Raw genomic sequence first — 25,903 nt, 5'->3', positions numbered from 1 at the left:
GGCATTAAAAACCAGAAGGTCAGAAAGTCTAAGCCATTGATATGTAGCAACAATAAATCAGCGCCTGAACTGAAGCAACTTCCAGACGATATGACCATCACGCCTTGGAGGGCGATGCAAGGAGTGAAAGATGAAAAAATTGTCAAAACAATATTATCTCGTGTGAAGTCGGGGGAATTATCATTGGAAGAAATGTCTGAAGAATTTCAAAAGTAAGTTTGCTGAATTATTTTTACTTATTTCCAGGATTATAGTTATCTTTTAACTAAAACATGTTGTTATTGGTAGTATTTGTTATACATATCAGTATATTAACTTTTTCTTACTTTATCTATGCAGTCACAAAGTTTACATGAAAATTCAGGAACAAATGGTTAAATTGTTGAATGAAGATAGTTGGGATGATGTTGTACGCAACTATCCAGATTCAAGTTCTACATCAACATTGAAAGCTTTTTATCTTGCATTTAAAAAGGTAACTTGATTTATACATTCAGTTTTAATCATCTGTGTACTATTTTTAATTTAAATTAAAACTTACACATACATTTGTTTGTTTGGTAAAAGATGAAGAAAGAAGATAATGGAGCACCAGACAGTTTCAAGACTTTTATTGAAAAAATAAAGATTGAAAGACTGAGAAAGCAACGTATTAAGAATGTTGAACTTGATCCAACTCTTAATCATTTCATTTGGAATGGGCTAGACACTATTCAATATCAAGTAATACAAGGCGACTGTGAAGACATTGCGAAACTCATACCAAAAAGGGATTATGCCCTCGTTATTGCAGATATTCCCCATGGTTTCAATATTCCAAACATTTGCTATGATAATGACCCTTATACTTATCAAGCTTTTAATAAAGTGGTGGCGGGATTTAAGGAAGTGACGTCATCACCATTATGGAGATTTGTGACATTTCATTCAGACACACAGTTGGCAATGTTATTGTCAAGCTTCAAGGGGAAAACAAATTCAAGGATGCAGCTTACATGGTAAGATGTTTAAAGGTATATTTGATTAATGTTGAAAAATTAATTTATGTACAAGTTAATTGAAATTTTACTATTTTATGTTACAGGCAAAAGTCAAATCTTCTTGACAATGAAGATCAACAATTTATAAATGACTGTGAGTTCATTCATATTGATAGTTGGGCAAAAGATGATAGCCATATGTCTATGATTTTTAATCGGGTGGACAAAAAGAGTCATAGCCAAATACTGTCTTATGATGCTGTTGTGAGAAAACTAACATATGAAGACAAAGAAATGAAAGGAGAGATAGTTAACATTTATCAGAAACCACAATTATTGATTAACTATCTTATAGACATATGTTCAAATGAAGGAGATTGGGTTCTGGATTTATTTTCTGGCTCAGGTACGTTTTGCCACATGGAATTGAATTTCAATATGTTCTTTTTTTTAATTAATATGTCATTGTACTAATTTACTTCATTATTTTTTTGTGCTTGATAATTAGGTACAACACTAGCATGCTACCTTCAAAAAGGAAGAAATTGCATTGCAATTGAGAAAGATCCATTACAATGCAATTTCATTCAGCAAAGAATTAATGCTCTCCAATTTCTTCCAGATGCAATGCAAGAAATTGGGTTGAAGAAAGGGGACTTTAGTGAATCACGTGTGGAAAAAAAGGCAAAGGAACCCCAACCACCATTACATGGAATGTATGGAAAGACACATATTGGGGGATTTGCAGACATGAAAGACCCATTAGAAGAGGAAAATGAGCAAAATGAGCAAAATGAAACAGAAAATATTGTGGAAGAGGACAATGATGAAACTCTAGAGGACGAAGAGTTTGGATTACGTGACATTCTTGATTAAATTTAAGTTATGATTGTAACTCAAGCTTTGCAATGTTTTGACTTTGACATTTTATGAGAAGAATAAACACTCAATTAGGGTTGTTATACGTTCAATATTGGTAATATGTGATTTTTGCATTGATTTTTAAGTTAATCATTCTTTTTTGAAAAAAAAGTAGTTATTATTATCCTTTTGACATGAAATTCATAAAAAAAAATATTATTTGACCATTTTTAGTTAATATTTTTGTATAAAATTTGTGATTTTGACATGTTAATTCTAGCAAAAAATTATCAAAACGTTTAGTTTTTTTGTTATATTTATGTTAAAAATGGTTATTTTTTATGTCCATTGTTAAAAAATGTTGTTTTTTAGAAACAATTATTTCATGTCGATTGAAAAATTAATTAAGGGGGTTGAAAAGATGTCTAAATATGTAGATTATCTAAAATTCAAACTATCGACTTTATAATTTAAAAACGCAAAACAATAAAAAGCCCACTAAAAAAAAAAAAAATTAAGATAGAGAACAAGAAAATATGAATACAATGACGACTTAAAAAACTATCAAATTTAGAAAATAATTTTTTACATTTCACACACTAGAAAATTTAAAGTCAAAAAATAGGTCTTTTAAAAAAAGGGTGTGATGCAGAATACACACTTTTTAAAATCAGGATGAAAATCACTACCATTCACCGAGCCTCACCCACTTAATGCACATGAAAAAAATTAAAGTTCCAAAAAGCATGTTCTTAAAAAAACATGTGTATTCTGCATCAACACTTTTGAAAATCGGGTCATTTTTTTGCCACCTCTACAAAACGGGTAACAGTATCAGTTCCCGTTTCAAAGTTTACATTGTTCCCTGAAGAAAAATCAGCATATATCCGTCTTCTAAGACAGTACAAAAACATTTTTTCCTGGAATTACGATGAGCTGAAGACTTACAACACTTCTATCATTCAACACACTATCCCTATGATTGACAATGAAAAACCTGTCCAACAGAAGCTCAAAAAAATACACCCTAACTTAGAAAATCAGATAAAAACTGAGCTTAATAAGTTCTTGAGAGCCAGAATAATTTTCCCCGTCAGGCATTCCAAATGGGTATCCAATATGGTACCTGTTAGGAAGAAAGACGGAGACATTAGAATCTGTATCGATTTCCGAAATCTCAACAAAGCCTGTCAGAAAGATAACTTTCCCCTCCCACCTATGGAACAAATTTTACAGGCAGTAGCAGGCTCAGAATTAGTGTCTTTCCTGGATGGATTTTCAGGATACAATCAAGTACTGGTGCATCCCGATGATCAGTTAAAGACTACGTTCCGAACCAAATGGGGCACTTATGCATATCGGAAGATGCCATTTGGTCTGATCAATGCCGGAGCTACCTTTCAGAGAGCCATGGACATCGCGTTTAAAGGGTTAGTCAATAAATCAGTAGTGATTTACCTGGATGATATAACAGTGTACTCCAAAAAACGAAGCAACCATCTCAAAGATTTGAAACAAATCTTTCAAAGATGTTTAAGGTATGGGATCTCACTTAACCCGAAGAAATCTTTTTTCATATTAAGTGAAGGGAAATAGCTAGGATTCATAGTGTCAAAATCTGGTATTCACATTGAACCTGACAGAATGAAAGAAATTTCCGAGATATCCATGCCCCATAAAAAAAAGACCATGCAATCTTTCCTGGGACAGATCAATTTTGTGAAAAGGTTTGTCCCGGATTTTTCACGTATTATTTCTCCTTTACAAAAAATGATAAAAAAGAATTCAAACTTTAAATGGGGTCTAGATGAGCACGAAGCATTCAACTTAATCAAACAAGCTATCATCAACGCTCCATCTTTAGCAACCCCAAATTTTTCAGAACCTTTTATCTTATACACATTTGCCTCAGAGAAATCTTATGCTGCGATTTTAACTCAAGCGAATCAAGAAAAGGCAGAAGCTCCAATCGCATTCTTTAGCTCGAACTTACAAGGTGCTGAACTTAATTATTCAGACATGGAGAAATAGGTATATGCTGTTTTCAAAGCAATCAAATATTTCAGACCTTTCTTGCTAAAAGCCCATACCAAAGTCATAGTACCGTTCCCAGCGGTAAGAAACATCCTGATACAGAAGGACATGGGCGAAAAGAGAGCGAATTGGATCACCGCCTTACAAGAATACGATCTTGAGATCAAGCCAGCACACATCGTGAGAGGTCAAGGCTTCTACAAGATGTTAGCTGGAGCATCGAAAATTCCTGAGAACTCGTCTGAAGAGGTACACACGTATGAGGTAAGCCTAAACGACGCAGAATCATTATATGCTGACACCATTTATTTTCTTAAGAACGGGTATGCTCCATTTCACCTGGATCACACCAAGAAGAGAGCCCTGAGATTGAAAGCTAAACAATACCAGCTCATAAATGATGTTCTGTTTAAAAGAAATTACGATTCTGTGCTTCTTAGATGTCTTGAGAAAACTGAAGCCAAAAAGGTTTTGCAGGAACTTCACGATGGACCAGCAGGTGGACACTATGCTGGAGAAGCCACCGCACATAAAATCTTGCATGCAGGATATTACTGGCCCACACTGTTCAAAAACTCATACAATTACGTAAGGAAATGCCAAGTCTGCCAGACTGCTGCAGGGAAACAAAAGAAGTCATCCATGCCACTGCAGCCGGTTAACATTGAGCAACCGTTCAGTCAATGGGGCCTGGACATAATAGGTGAGATCGTTCCTCACTCTTCTAAACAGCATAGGTATATCCTCACGGCAACTGATTATTTTACCAAATGGGTAGAATCAGTTCCTCTCAAGACAGCTAATTCTTAAAACATTATTGAATTCATAGATCAGTTTATCATCACTAGGTTTGGATTGCCAACGGCCCTAATGTTTGATAATGCATCATATTTTTATGGAAATGCAATGACTGAGTTTGCGCTCAAAAGAGGGTTCAAACTGAAGTATTCTGCCAACTACTATCCGCAAGGTAACGGGTTGGCCGAATCAACAAACAAGAACCTGATCAGGATTATTAAAAGGACAGTCGACCAAAACCAAAAGAATTGGCACAAAGCGCTGGTAAATGCCTTATGGGCAGATAGAATTACAAAGAAAGCTTCTATCGGCACTTCTCCCTTTAATTTAGTTTATGGGAGAGAAGTGGTTCTTTCGACTCACCTAGTCATTCCCTCTTTGTCTTTAGTGCAATATATCGATGAAGTATCTACTTCCTCTTTACGATTAAGACAAATGGAAATAATCAAACTAGAAGAGCAAAGAGAACAAGCTAGGAAAACCCATGCTCATCACCAAGCGCTAATAAAATCTTCTTTTGACTCAAGCATCATAACCAGAAAAAACTTTCAGATGGGTGATTTAGTTTTAAAATGGGATAAGGCTCATGAAGAAAAGGGCAAACATACGAAATTCCAGAAGCTGTGGCTTGGTCCTTTTCAGATTGTAGAGGTCATAGGCCCATCGACTTTTGTGTTGCAGGATTTAACATGCAGGAGAGATTCTCTGCCTGTGAATGGAAAAATTCTCAAAATGTATTTTCCATAGAAGAGAATTCTTCTAATTTCAGTAGGATAGATTTAATTTTTAGTTTTTATTTTGTTTTGTTTTTCTCTTTTTATGAATAAAACCCGTTGTAAATGATCATTTAAAAAGGATTCATGAAAGAGCACGCCAATTCTCTATCAGATTTTGATTTCGCTTGTACAAATAGCAAATTTTTTGAAAATCTGAATTTTATTATTGATAAATAGAGTTAACTTCACCTTGATTACGATGCTAGTTTCAACCTCTAAAAACTTTGACAAAAGCAACCTTTGGTAAAGAATTGTTTTGTATCAGCACAATGAAAGGTATCATCAATAATAAAATAAGTATTCTCTGCAAAACTGTTGTTTTCAAAAACTCTATTATTGTCGTCTAGAGCTTTCTTAAGGAAAAACAATGACTTCCTCCCTGCTGAGGGAAATCACAGCATCCAGAGAAACAATCCGAGAAAACACTGTATCTCAAAGAATAAGAGGTCTCATCACGAGCCGGCTTATCATGATCACAGATATTATAACTTGCTGACTTTGCCAATACTGTCTATCAAAACGGGGCAACGACTTAAGATTGTTGCAATCAAAAGACAAGAGGTCTCATCGCGAGCCGGCTTGTTCAGCAGAAGTGTAAATCAAGTGAATGACTGTGTCATAATTTGGCCACCAAACCAAGACATTGTTCTTTAGAGAATAAAAAAAAAAAAAAAGTGTCAAAAAGATTTTTCTCTGAAATGTTGTAAATAACCTCAAGCAGGAAAAAGGATCATTGCTGGATAACATGGTAACCCTGTCGAGGCTATGGACGCTTACGGGCAGCAGAGGCTATACCTACGACAAATGAGCATACTTTTAAGCCAGTACGCAGAGAATACCTTATTTTATCTTTAATCAAGACCAAGTAATGTCTGGTGCGAATACAAGAAAAAGCCTGAGGAAGCAAGCAATTGGGATATAAAAAAGGTTGAGACAAAGTATCGTTGACAAGGTGAGGGGTAATCTACTCTATCTATCCATAACAAAATTTAGACATATAAAAATTTTGTTGTTTCGGAAGTGAACAGTCAATAGAAAAGCAGAGATAACTAGTTCTTCACAGTGAATCGCCATTGTTGTGGTCACCAACAACCCCCCTCTTTGTTTGATATTAGTAATAACATCAAGCAAAGGGGGACCCTTAACCAAAAATCCAAAAAATATTTTGTTTAAAAAATCTTTTGTATTAACTCCCTAAGAGCTATATCGCGTCGCAAAGGTAGAGAGAAGCGTTTTCCCAAAGCGCATAAATGCACTAAAACAAAGAGCGATGCGAGAACCCATCGCATCGCGTGCATTAAAAGCGCTCAAAAAGGGAAAACCTAAGGGATCGCCGACGGCCGATATACGACGTCGCACGTCGCAATGTCGCATAAGCAGCACAGAGTGATAAAGCGAAAACCTTGCGATCTGTGATCTGCGATCATACAAAACTGCGATCTGCGATATTGGCAATTTGCGATAACACTTAATGATGTCGCAGTCCTCAATACTGCGATTCCAATCACAGAAAGGACTCATCGCAAGAATTCTCCGACATAAACGGTAAACCCAAAATTGAGCGCGCACCTTAAGGGAAATTAATGATCGCATGCTTCAGTATCCAAGAATGATTGTATCGCGTTTTTCGAAGAGTCAAGTCATAATGGGTGACATAATTACGCATTCATTAGAACTTAATGCTTTCATGTCAATCTTTTCGTCATTTCTCTTCTTCTTTGTGTAAACTGCAAAACATGTAACTGATATAAATCTATATGCAGGAAACATCTAAGGAAAAGAGGAAAGCGCCAATGGGGTAACAGAGAGAAGATGCCTCCGCAAATGGATGCCGCATGCAGCAGGACCGCGGATTCCAGAGTATCATCCAACAGGCGCTGATGAAAATAGACTATCTAAGACTCAGAGTCAAAGGCGCACAAAAGCAGCGTGTTTGCAAAAGATCTTGAAGCTCAGACTGGGTAAAGCAAAAAGAAAAACGCAAAAGAAGGAGGACGCTCCAGAAAAGCCTGGAACAAAGAACGGAAGAAATTCTCGATACAGGGGATTGTCCAGACAACGCGACTCCTAACTCATTGAGTCATTCGCATGACCGGAAACCAAAATAGCAACAGCAAAATCAGTTCGAAAGGAACCTGGGTTGTACTAAGTATACGCACAGCAAATACACCCAGCTAGAGAAAGGTTTTCGAAAATATCTTCTAGTCTGTCAGAAAGAGGTGCCAGCTCTTGTTATTTCTAATTTTCAAGCTCGAACAAAAGGAAAGGACAACCAGCCGACTCTTTCAGGGCGAACAGCGCATTGCTTATAGCACTAAGGAGCAGATACAGAAACGGTTAGAAATTAGATTTGATTTTTAGAAATAAATTTGCTTTTAGTAAAAGGGCGGTCATTTGAAGTCATTCCCTAAATTTGTGTAATTAAGATTAGTCGGTTAGTAGTATTTAACCCTTCTCATTGCATTGGAGAAGGGTCCGGAAATCTGTCAAAAAACTTGTCCTCAGAACATGCACTTTTGCACCCTCGGAGGGGGTTTTTGATGAATGGATGGATCGAGATTTATTTATGTTTGCATTTTAATGTCTGTTACTGATGTTGCACTTCTGTACTCTTAGCAGATATTAGAACAAGTAGAAATAAATCGTTATTGCTTGAAGTTTATTAGTGAAATCAGTCATAAATGGTACTTTTATCTCTTGACTAATTTCTGCTTATATTCCTAAATTGATATGCAGCTGAGTTCTTTATATGTTAATGTATGAATGTGTGTATTACCATTTGGCACTTCTGTACGGTGGAGTCATTTATTTGTGCTTGACATATGAATAACTAATTATGCGATATGCTGTTCACAACTGTTTTGCCTAACTTTTTATGCAGAATGGTTTATCTTAATGGATTTCTATTCTTATGATAGCTGAATGATCTTTATTACCAGCTATTGTTCGAAATTTTTTTAGATCGCATAATAGAAGAAAAATACCCCGGGTTAGCGTATATTAGATGTATTGTTTTTCACTAGATTACAATAGCATAGAGTTAGTTTATAAGTTAGAATTAAATTAGCTTAAAATACCCCTAGATCAATACCGTCAAACTCTACACACACACACACCCCTCACATTGGGAAACTGGTCCCATTACCCCCAGTCGGACCCGCTACTCCAAATGGGCAAGGAGCCGCCAACCAGGTTTCGGACCGGGTGGGTATCCCCCTTGTTGTTGACCCGATTTCGAGGCCCTCAACACCCACACACATCCTCCAGCTGTCGTCTTTCTTTGGCACTAGAACAATCGACAACCTGCATGGGGAGGAGCTCAGCCTGATCACGCCTTGGTCTAGCAATTCCTGCACTTGACGCTTGATCTCCTCCATTTCGACTGCTGACATTCTGTACATGCCGATATTCGGCAGAGGGGCATCATGCAACAGGTGGATCTCATGTTGGATCTCCCTCTATGGAGGTAGTCCCTGCGGCTCCTAAAACAATGCATTATAATCAACGATTAAATCCATCAATTCTTGTTTATGCTTCCCATCGCAGCCTTGGAACGCATCTGTGAATTCGGCCTCCTTTTCCCTGACGACCATAAGCATGCATGTTTTGCTGGAATTTACCAGCCGTTTCATCTGCCCAATGCTTACGAGGCTGGCATTAATTTTGTTTTGATGAGCCCGCACTATGTACTCTATCCCATCCTTAGTGATGTGGTATTTATTCTCATGGTGGAAAAAGACAGCTTTTCTGTCATACAGGTAGTGGCTCCACAATACCATGCCATAGATGTCCAGTGGTATCACATCCATCTCTACTTCATCTACCAGCTTAGACACAATCACAAATTTTACCTTGCATTGCTAGGTTACATTCGATTTAGCTTTATCATGTATCCATCCCAGCGGGTAAGGTTTTGGGTGCGGTTTTGTTTCTAAGCCTAGCTTCTTTACCAGGGATTCTGCAATTAAATTTGCTTGGGACCCTGTATCAAATGGATTTTATACTTTGGTATGATTTACTACAACTCTGATATGAAATAATTCAATTATTTTTCTATCATTTGAAATGGACTCATCTACAGAACTGGTGCTTCCATGTGATTTAGAACCAATTGGAGAGTATTCAACGACGATCCTGACATCGTAAATTTCCTTACTTCTGAAGGATCCTACTCAAACCAGATAATCGATGAAGACTGTCATGATCACCAAACAGAACAAAGTAGCACTGACAATGATATACCGAAATCAGTGGTCAAGTTAGAAGATTTATATGATTTGAAAAGTCGGTTTAAAAGGTCTGCCAATGCTAAACTTTACAGTTCTACCCTGAACTATGAATTAGTAAACCTAGGGACCGGTCAGAAGCCACAAAACATTAACCTAGGCCACGGCCTAGCCCCTGAAGAGAAATCAGCATATATCCATCTTGAGACAGTACAAAAACGTTTTTGCCTGGAATTACGATGAGATGAAGACTTACAACACTTCTATCATTCAGCACACTATCCCTATGATTGACAATGAAAAACCTGTCCAGCAAAAGCTCAAAAAAATACACCCTAACTTAGAAAATCAGATAAAAACTGAGATTAATAAGTTGTTGAGAGCCAGAATAATTTTCCCCGTCAGGAATTCCAAATGGGTATCCAATATGGTACCCGTTAGGAAGAAAAAAGGAGACATTAGAATCTGTATCGATTTCTGAAATCTCAACAAAGCCTGTCAGAAAGATAACTTTCCCCTCCCACCTATGGAACAAATATTACAGGCAGTAGCAGGCTCAGAATTAATGTCTTTCCTGGATGGATTTTCAGGATACAATCAAGTACTAGTGCATCCCGATGATCAGTTAAAGACTACGTTACGAACCAAATGGGGCAATTATGCATATCGGAAGATGCCATTTGGTCTGATCAATGCCGGAGCTACCTTTCAGAGAGCCATGGACATCGCGTTTAAAGGGTTAGTCAATAAATCGGTAGTGATTTACCTGGACAATATAACAGTGTACTCCAAGAATGGAAGTGACCACCTCAAAGATTTGAAGCAAATCTTTCAAAGATGTTTGAGGTATGGGATTTCGCTCAACCCAAAGAAATCTTTCTTTGCATTAAGCGAAGGGAAATTGCTAGGATTCATAGTGTCAAAATCTGGTATTCACATTGAACCTGACAAAATCAAAGAAATTTCCAAGATATCCATGCCCCATAAAAAAAAGACCATGCAATCCTTCCTTGGACAGATCAATTTTGTCAAAAGATTTGTCCCGGATTTTTCACGTATTATTTCTCCCTTACAAAATATGATAAAAAAAAATTCAAATTTCAAATGGGGTCTAGATGAGCATGAAGCATTCAAGTTAATCAAACAAACTATCATCAACGCTCCATCTTTAGCAACCCCAAATTTTTCAGAACCTTTTATCTTATACACATTTGCCTCAGAGAAATCTTATGTTGTGATTTTAACTCAAGCGAATCAAGAAAAGGTAGAAGCTCCAATCGCATTCTTTAGCTCGAACTTACAAGGTGCTGAACTTAATTACTCAGACGTAGAGAAACAGGCATATACCGTTTTCAAAGCGATCAAATATTTCAGACCTTTCTTGCTAAAAGCCCATACCAAAGTCATAGTACCGTTCCCAGCGGTAAGAAACCTCCTGATACAGAAGGACGTGGGCGAAAAGAGAGCGAATTGGATCACCGCCTTACAAGAGTACGATCTTGAGATCAAGCCAGCACACATCGTGAGAGGTCAAGGCTTCTACAAGATGTTAGCTGGAGCATCGCAAATTCCTGAGAACTCGTCTGAAGAGGTACACACGTATGAGGTAAGCCTAAACGACGCAGAATCATTATATGCTGACACCATTTATTTTCTTAAGGACGGGTATGCTCCATTTCACCTGGATCACACCAAGAAGAGAGCCCTGAGATTGAAAGCTAAACAATACCAGCTCATAAATGATGTTCTGTTTAAAAGAAATTACGATTCTGTGCTTCTTAGATGTCTTGAGAAAACTGAAGCCGAAAAGGTTTTGCAGGAACTTCACGATGGACCAGCAGGTGGACACTATGCTGGAGAAGCCACCGCCCATAAAATCTTGCATGCAGGATATTACTGGCCCACGTTGTTCAAAGACTCATACAACTACGTAAGGAAATGCCAAGTCTGCCAGACTGCTGCAGGGAAACAAAAGAAGTCATCCATGCCACTGTAGCCGGTTAACATTGAGCAACCGTTCAGTCAATGGGGCCTAGACATAATAGGTGAGATCATTCCTCACTCTTCTAAACAGCATAGGTATATCCTCACGGCAACTGACTATTTTACCAAATGGGTAGAAGCAGTTCCTCTCAAGACAGCTAATTCTGAAAACATTATTGAATTCATAGATCAATTTATCATCACTAGGTTTGGATTGCCAACGGCCTTAATGTTTGATAATGCATCATATTTTTCTGGAAATGCAATGACTGAGTTTGCGCTCAAAAGAGGGTTCAAACTGAAGTATTCTGCCAACTACTATCCGCAAGGTAACGGGTTGGCCGAATCAACAAACAAGAACCTAATCAGGATAATTAAAAAGATAGTCGACCAAAACCAAAAGAATCGACACAAAGCGCTGGTAAATGCCTTATGGGCAGATAGAATTACAAAGAAAGCTTCTATCGGCACTTCTCCCTTTAATTTAGTTTATGGGAGAGAAGCGGTTCTTCCGACTCACCTAGTCATTCCCTCTTTGTCTTTAGTGCAATACATTGATGAAGTACCTACTTCCTCCTTACAATTAAGACAAATGGAAATAACCAAACTAGAAGAATGACGAGAACAAGCTAAGAAAACCCATGCTCACCACCAAGCACTAATAAAATCCTCTTTTGACTCAAACATAATGACCAGAAATTTTTTTCAGATGGGAGATTTAGTTTTAAAATGGGATAAGGCTCATGAAGAAAAGGGCAAACATACGAAATTCCAGAAGCTGTGGCTTGGTCCTTTTCAGATTGTAGAGGTCATAGGCCCATCGACTTTTGTGTTGCAGGATTTAACAGGCAGGAGAGATTCTCTGCCTGTGAATGGACAAATTCTCAAAATATATTTTCCATAGAAGAGAAATCTTCTAATTTTTGTAGGATAGATTTAATTTTTAGTTTTTATTTTGTTTTGTTTTTCTCTTTTTATGAATAAAACCAGTTGTAAATGATCATTTAAAAGGATTCATGAAAGAGCACGCCGATTCTCTATCAGATTTTGATTTCGCTTGTACAAATAGCAAAATTTTTGTAAAATCTGAATTTTATTATTGACAAATAGTTAACTTCACCTTGATTACGATGCTAGTTTCAACCTCTAAAAAACTTTGACAAAAGCAACCTTTGGTAAAGAATTGTTTTGTATCAACACAATGAAAGGTATCATCAATAATAAAATAAGTATTCTCTGCAAAACTGTTGTTTTCAAAAACTCTATTATTGTCGTCCAGAGCTTTCTTAAGGAAAAATAATGACTTCCTCCCTGCTAAAAGGAAATTGCAGCATTCAGAGAAACAATCTAAGGAAAACACTATATCTCAAAGAATAAGAGGTCTCATCACGAGCCGACTTATCATGATCACATATATTATAACTTGTTGACTTTGCCAATACTGTCTATCAAAACAGGGCAACGACTTAAGATTGTTGCAATCAAAAGACAAGAGGTCTCATCACGAGCCGGCTTGTTCAGCAAAAGTGTAAATCAAGTGAATGACTGTGTCATAATTTGGCCACCAAACCAAGACATTGTTCTTTAGAGAATTAAAAAAGGAAAAGTGTGTCAAAAAAGGATTTTTTCTCTGGAATGTTGCGAGTAACCTCAAGCAGGAAAAAGGATCATTGCTGGATAACATGGTAACCCTGTCGAGGCTATGGACGCTTGCGGGCAGCAGAGGCTATACCTACGACAAATGAGCATACTTTTAAGCCAATACGCAGAGAAGACCTTATTTTATCTTTAATCAAGACCAAGTAATGTCTGGTGCGAATGCAAGAAAAAGCCTGAGGAAGCAAGCAATTGGGATATAAAAAAGGTTGAGACAAAGTATCGTTGATGAGGTGAGTGGTAATCTACTCTATCTGTCCATAACAAAATTTAGACATATAAAATTTTGCTGTTTCGGAAGTGAACGGTCAATAGAAAAGCAGAGATAACTGGTTCTTCACAGTGAATCGCCATTGTTGTGGTCACCAACAACCCCCCTCTTTGTTTGATATTAGTAATAACATCAAGCAAAGGGGGACCCTTAACCAAAAATCCAAAAAAATATTTTGTTTAAAAAATCTTTTGTATTAACTCCCTAAGAGCTATATCGCGTCGCAAAGGTAGAGAGAAGCGTTTTCCCAAAGCGCATAAATACACTGAAAAAGAGCGACGCGAGAACCCATCGCATCGCGTGCATTAAAAGCGCTCAAAAAGGGAAAACCTAAGGAATCGCCAACGGCCGATATGCGACGTCGTGTGTCGCAATGTTGCATAAGCAGCACAGAGTGATAAAGCGAAAATCTTGCGATCTGCGATCATACAAAACTGCGATCTCCTATATTGGCAATTTGCGATAACACTTAATGACGTCGCAGTCCTCGATACTGCGATTCCAATCGCAGAAAGGACTCATCGCAAGAATTCTCCGACATAAACGGTAAACCCAAAATTGAGCGCGCACCTTAAGGGAAATTAATGATCGCATGCTTCAGTATCCAAGAATGATTGTATCGCGTTTTTCGAAGAGTCAAATCATGATGAGTGTCAGAATTACACATTCATTAGAACTTAATGCTTTCATGTCAATCTTTTCGTCATTTCTCTTCTTCTTTGCGTAAACTGCAAGACATGTAACTGATATAAACCTATATGCAGGAAACATCTAAGGAAAAGAGGAAAGCGCCAATGGAGTAACAGAGAGAAGATGCCTCCGCAAATGGATGCCGCATGCAGCAGGACCGCGGATTCCAGAGTATCACCCAACAGGCGCTGATGAAAATAGACTATCTAAGACTCAGAGTCAAAGGCACACAAAAGCAGCGTGTTTGCAAAAGATCTTGAAGCTCAGACTGGGTAAAGCAAAAAGAGAAACGCAAAAGAAGGAGGACGCTCCAGAAAAGCCTGGAACAAAGAACGAAAGCAATTCTCGATACAGGGGATTGTCCATACAACGCGACTCCTAACTCATTGAGTCATTCGCATGACCGGAAACCAAAATAGCAACAACAAAATCAGTTCGAAAGGAACCTGGGTTGTACTAAGTGTACGCACAACGAATACACCCAGCTAGAGAAAGGTTTTCGAAAATATCTTCTAGTCTGTCAGAAAGAGGTGCCAGCTCTTGTTATTTCTAATTTTGAAGCTTGAACAAAAGGAATGGACAACCAGCCGACTCTTTCACGGCGAACAGCGCATTGCTTACAACACTAAGGAGCAGATACAGAAATGGTTAGAAATTAGATTTGATTTTTAGAAATAAATTTGCTTTTAGTAAAAGGGCGGTCATTTGAAGCCGTTCCCTAAATTTGTGTAATTAAGATTAATTAGTTAGTAGTATTTAACCATTCTCATGGAATTTGGAGAAGGGTCCGGAGATCTGTCAAAAAACTTGTCCTCAGAACATGCACTTTTGCACCCTCGGAGGGGGTTTTTGATGAATGGATGGATCGAGATTTATTTATGTTTGCATTTTAATGTATGTTACTGATGTTGCACTTCTGTACTCTTAGCAGATATTAGAACAAGTAGAAATAAATCGTTATTGCTTGAAGTTTATTAGTGAAATCAGTCATAAATGGTACTTTTATCTCTTGACTAATTTCTGCTTATATTCCTAAAGTGATATGCAGCTGAGTTCTTTATATCTTAATGTATGAATGTGTGTAGTACCATTTGGCACTTCTGTATGGTGGAGTCATTTATTTGTGCTTGACATATGAATAACTAATTATGCGATATGCTGTTCACAACTTTTTTGCCTAACTTTTTATGCATAATGGTTTATCTTAATGGATTTCTATTCTTATGATAGCTGAATGATCTTTATTACCAGCTATTGTTCGAAATCTTTTTAGATCGCATAATAGAAGAAAAATACCCCGGGTTAGCGTAGATTAGATGTATTATTTTTCATTAGATTACAATAGCATAGAGTTAGTTTAGAAGTTAGAATTAAATTAGCTTAAAATACCCCTAGATCAATACATCAAACTCTACACACACACACACCCCTCACATTGGGAAACTGGTCCCATTACCCCCAGTCGGACCCGCTACACCAAACGGGCACGGAGCCGCCAACCAGGTTCCCGACCGGGTGGGTATCCCCCTTGTTGTTGACCCGATTTCGGGGCCCTCAACACTTTGATAGGCTATGTGTCCTAGACCATTCGACCACTGATTTCGATTTGCGCTCTGCCTTGGTCCCGCCAATAGCCGACTTGTGATATTGGTGATCAGCTGATCATTGATCTTACTACCTTCCTTTGTTGCCGAAGGAAGCTTTGATTGCGATTTTTGATGAGCCTTTTCCTTTGGGCTATTTCCCTTTTTTTTTCTAGCTTTCCAAGGGAAACTTTAAAATTTCTCTAACTTCTGATCCAAAAGTCCATTTTTGACTTGCATATATTGTTGGAAAGCTTATCACAAGCATTATGCAATGGAGAGGGATTGATTAAGCTATGGGAGCTTCTGTTGCTTGGGAAATGGATTCGAATTTCACTGCTTTTCTACACTATGGGAAACTGATAACTTTTAAAGAAGTGAGTGACAATAGGACCTAAGATCTTTTCCAATGCTGAGAATTAATTCTTAGTCCATCTGCATACTCAAGTAGTTCCTCCATTAAATTTTGTCTCTACAAATAGCTTGGCTCTCGAACACATAATATGTACTTCGAAACGATATTTAGATCTCTTGGTCTAAACTACATTAATACTCTTTTGCAGGTCATTGTCCTCTTTGCCTTCTTCATTCCTTCCTTCATAATTCCATGTTTTCACAATTAATTTAAGTAGTAGGTTTTACTTGTTCTTGTTTAATGAGCTAGGCTCTATTAATTATTTCAATAAAATTGTTGTCCTTGCTACCTTGATATCAATGACACCAAATTTTAAATTTAGCTGCAAACCACTTTGATCATGTTAAATATTTATATGGCAGAAATCCAATTTGGTAGAACTACCAAATTCAAAGAAGATGAGCTAAAGTTTTCGACCTATTCAAGCTCCATTGAAATATAGGCCCATAATGTTTAGTCCTTGGTTCTTTTTCAATAAAAACTCATGAAATTTCTTAATGAAATAGACCCATAAGCTTTTGGTTACATTAACATGTGAAACCCTACTAAAATTCCTATTGCGCCCCTTTGCACCATAACCCTAAGTGCTTAACCTTTGTTCACAAAGATTGTGCACTTGTGGTCTTTACATCCTCATAGAACCGTTTCCTGGTGCTTATTTCTTAGACTTTATGTCTCAACAAAAATTCAATGGAGCACCTTTTATTACCACCGAGATCTTTTCTTCTGCAATTATGTTACTTCTAAGGTAATGTGTCTCATTGGGACCACTGCCTAACATAGAAACCAATCATAATTTCACCAAGATTACTTATAAGCCATGTCCTCTTAGAACAGAACTATTGTCATCACCTATCAACTTACCTTTCTATCTCTCATCTCTATCCTATGCCAATAAACTTGGTACATTTCTACCTGTGCATCCCTTTGTAACTTCCGAGACGAGTTTTCCCAGATATTTGTTTCTTGCAAGATTGGTTAATTTCAGGGTTACATGTCCCATGGGACCACACCACTAACACCTTAATCAATCGTATTTTTGCTAGGATGGCCTGTCAGCCATGTCCTCTTAGAGCTAATACCTCAGGCAAGGATGCCACATCTAACTGGCCAAGTGGTGCCATGTGTCACCCACTTTTGGCCCTCTTGGCCACCCAACAATGTTGAATCTACATGAGATGTGTTACATGCCTAGAGTTCCATGTCACCCTCTATTGTTGTTATTAGTCCCTTTGTCACCTATTGTCTTCTGAGATGAATCTAGGATAGTTAGTCATGTGAGAGAATCTAAATGTTTTGTTTTTTAAGGTTTTTGGATGACCAATGTTATGAATGATTTGAAAATAGGTGCTTAAGCCTTACCAGTTACTAAGTTAAATGAAAGTGATTATTTTTGTCTAGCTATAGTTAACTAATTTAAAATAAGTGAATACCAGAATCTTGATGAAATATAACTTGCTAAATATTCAAATCGAATATTTGACTGGTTATAACAAAAGAATACATGCAAAAAATGTTTCCTGTAGAACAAAATATATTTAAACAAATGCAGATTTGTATGACAATTAATTAATATAGAGTAGTTTATAATAATAGATAGTCTTATAAACTAGTCCCTAGTTATTGTTTATTCATAGGGGATTTAAGACTGAATGATACTTAGTATGATCTTACCCAGATCTCTCCACAAATACTTAAATATATCAAGAAATACATAATGAAATAAGCACATAAGAAAAAATTATTAGGAGACAAATTATAGAAGGAAAATTTAGAACCCTTTCATTAACTTGAAGTAAATCTCCAACTTGGTTACAATTATGTTCTCAAATCTCATCCAAGGGTTCAACCCTTACTAACTTGAAGGAGGAGTTATTTATACAAAAAGTTCTTCTAGATATTTTCAAAATAAAAATACAAAAATAGTACAAAACTATAGGAATTTCAAAACTACTAAGTGCTGGCACTATTCTTTAGGAACCTGTTGATGATGCAGTCCCCAAAAAGTGATGCCCAATTTCTTTCAGTTGTTGTTTAAAGTTAATCAATAAACTCACACAAGTGATCCCATTGGTCTTCACTTGGTATAACAAGATTTACCAATTTCCTATAAACTTCATCAACCTCGGTGTATTTCTCAAAAGTGGGCTTATTTACAAAAATGTGTTTAATCTCATGCTTAATAGTCAAGTCAAAATCTAAAGCTTCTAACATTTTCTTCCCCGTAATATGACCCTTTATGCCTGCAAAATTTTCTTTATTGATTGTTATAGTATAAAGCTTTTGGCAGTATTCTTCCAAACTGATCAACCTGTCATTTGGGGCCACTAATCATGGTAGTCCTCTCTGATTTAGTAAATTAAACTTAAAATGAAACCTTTGAACAAAAATCTTCAAGGTTTGGAATTTTGTCTCTAATTGAGTCATAAGGTTCTTTTTATGCAAAACCTTCCTGATCTCCAAAATGGTTTCTGTCCTGTCCAAAATCTCAATCTGCTCGAACTGGACCCTTGTTTTTGAATTAAGAACTTTGATCATGTCTATATCTTCACTTGGTTTATCTTTAAGAAGTTTCTTCACTTCATAAATAACTATTTGACATTTATTTATAAGTTCCTCCTACTAAACAATGATCTGAATGGACCGCCATACTTTAGTTATGGCCTGACTAATATTTTACCAAATTCTTTCCTTGGCTTCAGCCAAGGTTTGAGCCATTAATGACTCACTCTAAAACTCTTATATTCTTTTGTTTAACATGTGGGTCTTCTGCATTTCTTCAACATACAAAGTGTCATTATTTATCTTCTGGGCTTCTCGATTTTTAAATTCCTTGTGAAGCCTTACATTCTCTTGTTTCTAGTGAGTTAGTTCTTGTAAGAGTTTATTCAAATACCCTGTTGTTGATGTATATTCTACTGTATAGGAATAGTTGTGTTGGGATCTATAACTAACAGATTAAATTGTTCTTTTTCCTTAAGTAATTTCTCAATTTTCTCCTCCATGGTATTTATCTGTACATTCTGCTCAATGATCAGCTTGAGAATTTCTTCGTTGTGTTGTTGACTTTCTACTATCTCCTTGGTCCGAGGGTACTCTATAGAAGGAAGTTTGAGTTGCTTCCTTAATGCTACGATATCTGTATTTTTCTTTTTGATAATATATTCTACAGCCTTAACATCAGCAGCGTCATATGAAATTTTAATCACTAAGTCTCTTAATAACTTGACCTTGTTATCCTTTTCTAAGTATGATGCCTTTTCAATCTTCAATTATGACTTCACATTTGACAGAGAAATTCTGAGTTTTGAAAATGCCATAGCAGTATTGGTCATGGTATAGAAAAGAATCTCATCGAACTGTCTATGCATGTCCATTTGATCAATTGGGTGTATCTGATTAGCATCGAAGGAAAATACAGTCTTCTTATAATTAGAAGAGGCTTTGGGAAAACGGACTTGAGCCTGTAGAAAATCCATTTGCATTCTTCCCTTTTCGTTGTCAAAAGTTGTCAACAATCTGTGGTGTGAAGTATAAGTCTTCGTCCAAACATGTGCATAAAAATTTTCATTTAAAGCTTCATTCTTCTTCTTAATTTGAAGGAAATTAGTGAATATGTTTGGTTCCTTTATCTAACTTGCTCTTGCAAATTAGGTTTTTTTGTCCCTATGAATACCTATGAATCATCCAAATTGATGAGGATAGGATCCTTCTGACCTTGAGTAGTAGTAGTACCTTTGGAGTCAATCCTTGATTTCTTTTGATAATGTATGAATTACTTTTCTCCAACTGCTGATGATGAAGATCCTTCTCTAGGCCTCTTGTCATGCTTGGTTTGAGAAGTAGGAGTCTGAAGAGTAGAAGGAGATAAAACATGTTCTTCTGCTTCTTGAAGTGCATTCTCCTCCCATTTTTCTTTATTTATGAACTTCTCAATCTATGTTCTTGGTGTATGATTGTAAGGCATGGTTTTGATTTCCACCCTTAATTTTGAGATAATACTGAATTGGTCATAAGACTAGGTGAAGTTCGGTTGAAAACCCATCTATTTTAGTATTACATCTGCTTCTAAGCCCGTTGATCTATTATTACAAATGAATGATCCTACTTGTTCTTTTATCTTGAACTAAGATCTCCTCTTCCCTAAAATAAAATGAAGTTCATCCATATTTATCATTTTCCTAATGTATTCCAGAGAGAAAATTCTCATTGGAACATATTTGGGCAATTTATATGGAGCCAATTTGCAGGCATATACTTTGATCTCTATCTAGTTCTGGTAAACATACCAGTCTCCTATTCTAACTTGATCACTGAGATCAAGGATCCTTTTGATTTTTGTATTGATCCTGGGTTCAATATGACTGCTAAGAAGTTGTGCAATTGGGTGAATGAAACAATCAATGAAGTCTAAAAATCTGAAGTTAGTTGAGTTCTTCTTAATCAATGAGGTCCGGTGTGTGATTGGTTGATTCTCTTGCTAATAATATTGCTTGTGTAGAACAATAGGTATCATGTCTCCCTGCTAAAAACTAAACATATGTGCTAGCACAAAGGAGTATTTAAACACTCCTTATGTAGTTAAATTCATCAATTGCTCATGAATAGCTTTAGCAAAAAATTGACTGAAATTATACATGAAGGCAAGTTTTTTTTCTTTAGACAAAATGGACAGATAACCTAAGACAGATTCATCTACCCATTGATCTGTTTGGTAGCCTGAAAATAAATAAATTAGAGAAATTATGTGTTTATCTCTCTCAGGGAACATAGATGTTGGATAAGGAGAATTATTTTTAGGGAGCTTAGCATCTTCAGGGAGAAATATCTAAAAAAATTAAGCTCTTTGAGGGAAGGTGAGCTTATGATATAGGTTGATTAATGCTAGTGGAGAAAATTCTAAGGGAATCATCTTTCGGGATCATAAGCATTTTGTTGATGATTTCTAGGGTGATAGATATTAGAATGTCTCCATTCTGAGCTACCATGGTTATCTGGAGTGGATTATACTTGGATTGGCACCACATGATTAGATCAGGAAAATAATAAGTCTGAGGTAACATGTACAAAGGTAGAAGGGATTCCCACAGGTTTATGTCATCTTCAGAATCAATATATGTCCATTTTAGCCAATTATGCAATTCGAACATGTCGAATTCACATTCATTATCTTTGATTTTAAAATATTGGTCAGCGAACGGGATGTGGTCTAGGTCTAAGGCATTAGAGCCTTTTGGGGTTTCTTGTAATGCAGAGGAATTAGCAGATGGCTTATCTTTCTTCTTGGGGCCATAATGACAGAACTGTAATGTAGGATAACAGAAGAGTTGTAGAGATACCTTAAAATGTCTCTTACTGTTTGTAGGCTTGGCTCAGCAGAGACTGTAAAAACAGGAACAATGGATTCAAACAGTGAAAGAGATATTTAGGAAAAGGGCATAATGGGGCAAAGAGATTATTTATCATCATATTATTCTTGCCATTATAGGAAAGTCATTAATGATAGGCAAATTATTCATTTAATGTAGGGAGATCAATGACAGGTAGAAATAAATTGATGGCAATGGATAGGCTGAAACGGATAGGCGACAACATGAATGTGGCATGGAGCAGTTGGAGGAAGAAGGTGTGGGAGATGTTACCGTTGGTGCGTTATCGAGAGGAGCAGGAAGCTAGATTGGCGGATTTCGGATGGGGGGAGTGGCTATAAGAGGTAAGGAGTGAGGGGGGTGCAAAGCTTAGAGGTGATGACATGTTAGTGGGGGGTCCGCATGGGCAAAGCAACTTTTCACACTCCCCCTGTCGTTATCCAATAACATGGCGAGGGGATGTGAAGTGGCTTCCCCATCATTGATCAGGGTGCGGAGGCGGATTGCTGTCGCTTTTTCGTCAACCTTTATGGCTTAACGATCAATGCCTTTTGTCATATATGACTTTGAAAAAAAACATAAAATGTTTATTTAAAAAATATTAATCATCGTTTTAAAAGTAATTAAGTGCTAAATTAAATTTAATTTAACTTTGGCGCATTTACGATTACAACCATTATTTACTTAATTCACTAATAATCCTATTCTAATAGAACTTTGGCCAAATTTTGAGCATATTAGGCCATTTATTTATCCTATTCTATCCTATCTTCTAATGTTCGATCAACTTTAAACAGTTTGGTGAACTTATTCACTAATCTAAAACATAAGTTTAAATGATTTGATCAATATTAAACAATTTGATCCAAATCAGAAGCAAATTTTGTGGCATGAAAATGAGTTGCACACAAAACCTTTATTTATTACAAATGCAATTGACTTGTATGAAGTGGCATTTAAACAAGCAAATTTATACATTTATTCTATTTTCCTTTGATGAGGTTTCATTTCATCTCTTTTTTATTTTCTATCTTTTTCATATTTCCATTTTTTATTTATTTTTTCATACCCTCTTTTATAAAATAAAAACTAACTTATCAAAAATAAAGCTTGTTACAACATTGGCTCCAACTGGGGACTACTTCCTCCTGTAGGTTCCAGAGAACTTGGAAATCCATGTGCCTTCTCCTCGGGCTAATGGGGTCTCTGTTGAAACAAATACACACTGCATGTAAAATAAAACCCTTTGGTATTATACAATGATGAATGAATGGAAACCTCTCAATACTGAATGTAGGGCTTCAAGTATTTCCCATTGATAGGAAATGAGGAATACTCTCCCTCCAAATTCTGCAGAATGAAAGTGTTATTACCCTTAACCTCAGCAATGCTAAAAGTACCCAACCAAAGGTTGTCAAACTTGCCATGTTTCCCTTTGTCTTGTCTTCTAGCATCCCATCTTAGTACCAAATCACCTTCCCTAAAATCTCTTTCCCTAGCTTTCCTATCAAACAAGCTTTTCATTTTACTCTGATATTTCTTAAGCTTGTAATGGAATTCATCTGTATCCTCATTTAATTCTATGATCTTATTTATTCTTCGAGAGAATTCATTAGGCTCTTCATTTGAATCTTGCAAAAACTTCATAATAGAAAAAGCTAAATGTGTGGGAAATATATCTTCGTTTCCATAAACAAGTTGAAAAGGGGATTTACCTGTTGGCCCAAAGTGCATAAATGAGATGACTATCCCAACTCTTGTTATGGTCCTCCAATGCTTCTTTTATAACTTTAACCAAACATTTATTTGAGGAATTTGCCAATCCATTTCCCTATGGATAGTATGGAGTAGAATGATGCAACAAAACATGATATTTCTGACAGAACTCAATCATCTTAGTACTGCTAAATTCTTGTGCATTGTCTATCACTATTTTCTTGTGGCATCCAAATTTAGACAATATGTGTTCTTCATTCAATTTGATAACAACAATATCAGTTGCATTTCTGACTAGAATGTCTTCTACCTATTTGGTAAAGTAATTTGTAGTAGTTTATATCCATCTGTGTTTACTTCTTGGTGGAGGATGAATTTCACCAATAAAATCCAATCCCCATTGAAGGAATGGTGCTTGGACTAGTACTGGAACCAATGGAATGGCTTCTAATCTCTTCTTTCCAATAAACGTTTGACACTATGTACAACTCCTAACCTTTGATCGCACCTGTGCAAACAGATTCTGCCAATAAAACCCTTTCGTTAAGATCTTATAAGTTGTAGCCCTCCAAGCATAGTGTCCTCCACAAATTCCTCCGTGAAATTGAACAATGGTCCCCTTTGTCTCATTTCCTATTAAGCAAAGTAAAAGGATGTTAATAGGATCCTTCCAATATAGATTTTCATTTACAATATAGTACTTTACATCCTTCAACTTCAGTGTTTTACATTGATTTTTGCTAAATTTAGGTGGGCATTAAAATTCTCTAAGAAAATTCACAATATCAAAGTACCAATCTGAAACTAAAAATTCATCAATGTGAATCAAAATTGTCTAATCTAATTCTAAAGGTGCTTGTGGATTCTCCTGTGTTGGGAATTCAGAAGATTCTTGTGGATTCTTCTTAGTTGGGCTCTCAAAAGGTTCTTGTGGATTCTCTTGTGTCGGGGTTGTAGAAGGTTCCTATGGATTCTTCTCAACTCGGATTTCAAAAATAGAATTTATTCCTAACATATTGTAATTGGATTCAGCAAGGAGCTTAGCTATGCCTTGACCTTTTACTAGGTTGGTAGTCTTGATGATGAGATCATACTCTAAAATCTTAGTTATCCATCTGCCTCTCCTTCCATCACTGTCAAGCTGAGTTAAAATAGTTTTGGCAGCACTATTGGGTACATAGGCAATGATAGAAGAGTGGAGGAGATAGAATTTGAAGGCTTTCATAACTTGAACTAAATAATAGGCCTGTTTTTCAAAAATGTCATACTTTAGCTCAACATCACTCATGACCTTTCTAAAAAATGAATTAGGTTGGTCATCTCTAGCTTTTCTCTTTTGCAAAAAAACAACAGCTAAGGCAGTTTCAGAAGCAAAAGAAAAGACACTGAAAGGTTTAGAGTAATATGGTATGACTAAGATGAGGGCTTCTACAATGGCCTTTTTAATATGATCAAATTCATACCTATTAGAAATAGTCAATTTAACTTCATAGTTATTTTTCAGCATATTAGTTATATCCTTAACTATTTCAACATAATTAGAGATACACCTTCTTAAAAATTTAATTTTTCCAAGGAAAGCTTGAACTTCCTTCTTGTTCCTTGGTAATATGAGTGCTTGAATTTCTGAGACTCTTTTAGGATCAATGACTACTCCTTTAGAAATGATGTGGCTGAGTAGCTTTCCTTCTTGGAGTGCAAACAAAGACTTCTTGGGATTAAGATAAATCCCAAATTTTCTACACCTATCAAAAACCTTTCTCAAATGCTTTAAATGCTTTTCATCAGAATTGGAAAAACCAGTTAAATCATCTAAATAAATAATAACAAATTTGTTGGTCTTACCTGCAAATGATAGGTCCATAACATGTTGAAATGTAGCTCTAACGTCAGTTAACCCAAAAGTCATCCGGGCATACATGAATGTACCCTAAGGAGTTGTGAATGTAGTTTTTTTCTCTATCCTCTAGACTAAGCATAATCTGATTATATCTAGAAAAACCATCTAACATGGAAATTCTACGGGCTCTTGACACTTTATCAAGTAATTGATCCATCTTAGGTAATGGATAATAATATTTCAGGGAAGATTTATTCAAATTCCTAAATCCCACACATAATCTAATTTCACCATTTGTTTTTCTCATTGGAACTAGATGGGCTACCCAATCAGAATATCTCAATGGAAGTATTATTTTAGAATCTAGTAGCTTCTTACGCTCTTTTTAAATAACAAGAAGGACATGATTAATTCTCCTCAATTTTTGTTTGAAAGGTTTTTCCTCTAGTTTTAATGGAATTTTATGTTCAATAAGAGATGTATCATATGATTTTTATATCATGAAAAAACATCTTTGTAGGCTTTATGTAGGGATAAATATTTGTCTTTGGCTTCAATTGATAGGGATGCAGAAATTTTAAAATTTTTGATCTCTTCAGAACTTCAAATGTTATAAATTTCAATATTTTCCTCATGTGAATCAGGTAGTGGATTTTTGGGGACATCATTATGATCAAAGAGATTCTCAAGAGGGATTAACCCTTT

The 25,903-nt window shown here is 36.3% G+C and overlaps 1 protein-coding gene across 1 annotated transcript in view; it reads left to right on the top strand.

Annotated features, from left to right (window-relative positions):
* The first annotated feature begins 446 nt into the window (after window positions 1-446).
* LOC149209150 (uncharacterized) overlaps window positions 447-25,903 on the top strand; it is an 89,832-nt gene continuing 64,375 nt past the window's right edge. Inside the window, exons 1-2 of the mRNA XM_089398526.1 lie at window positions 447-998; window positions 1,085-1,361. Coding sequence (XP_089254652.1) covers window positions 568-998; window positions 1,085-1,361 — 708 coding nt within the window. The 5' untranslated portion in view covers window positions 447-567. The remainder of the gene's footprint in view (window positions 999-1,084; window positions 1,362-25,903) is intronic.

The sequence above is a fragment of the Pinus tabuliformis genome, chromosome 1_2 (assembly GCF_031772625.1).
Source record: "Pinus tabuliformis cultivar Carrire ecotype Pingquan chromosome 1_2, CPIR1, whole genome shotgun sequence".
Classification (NCBI taxonomy): Eukaryota; Viridiplantae; Streptophyta; class Pinopsida; order Pinales; family Pinaceae; genus Pinus; species Pinus tabuliformis.
This window is presented reverse-complemented; position numbering and strand designations above follow the sequence as displayed.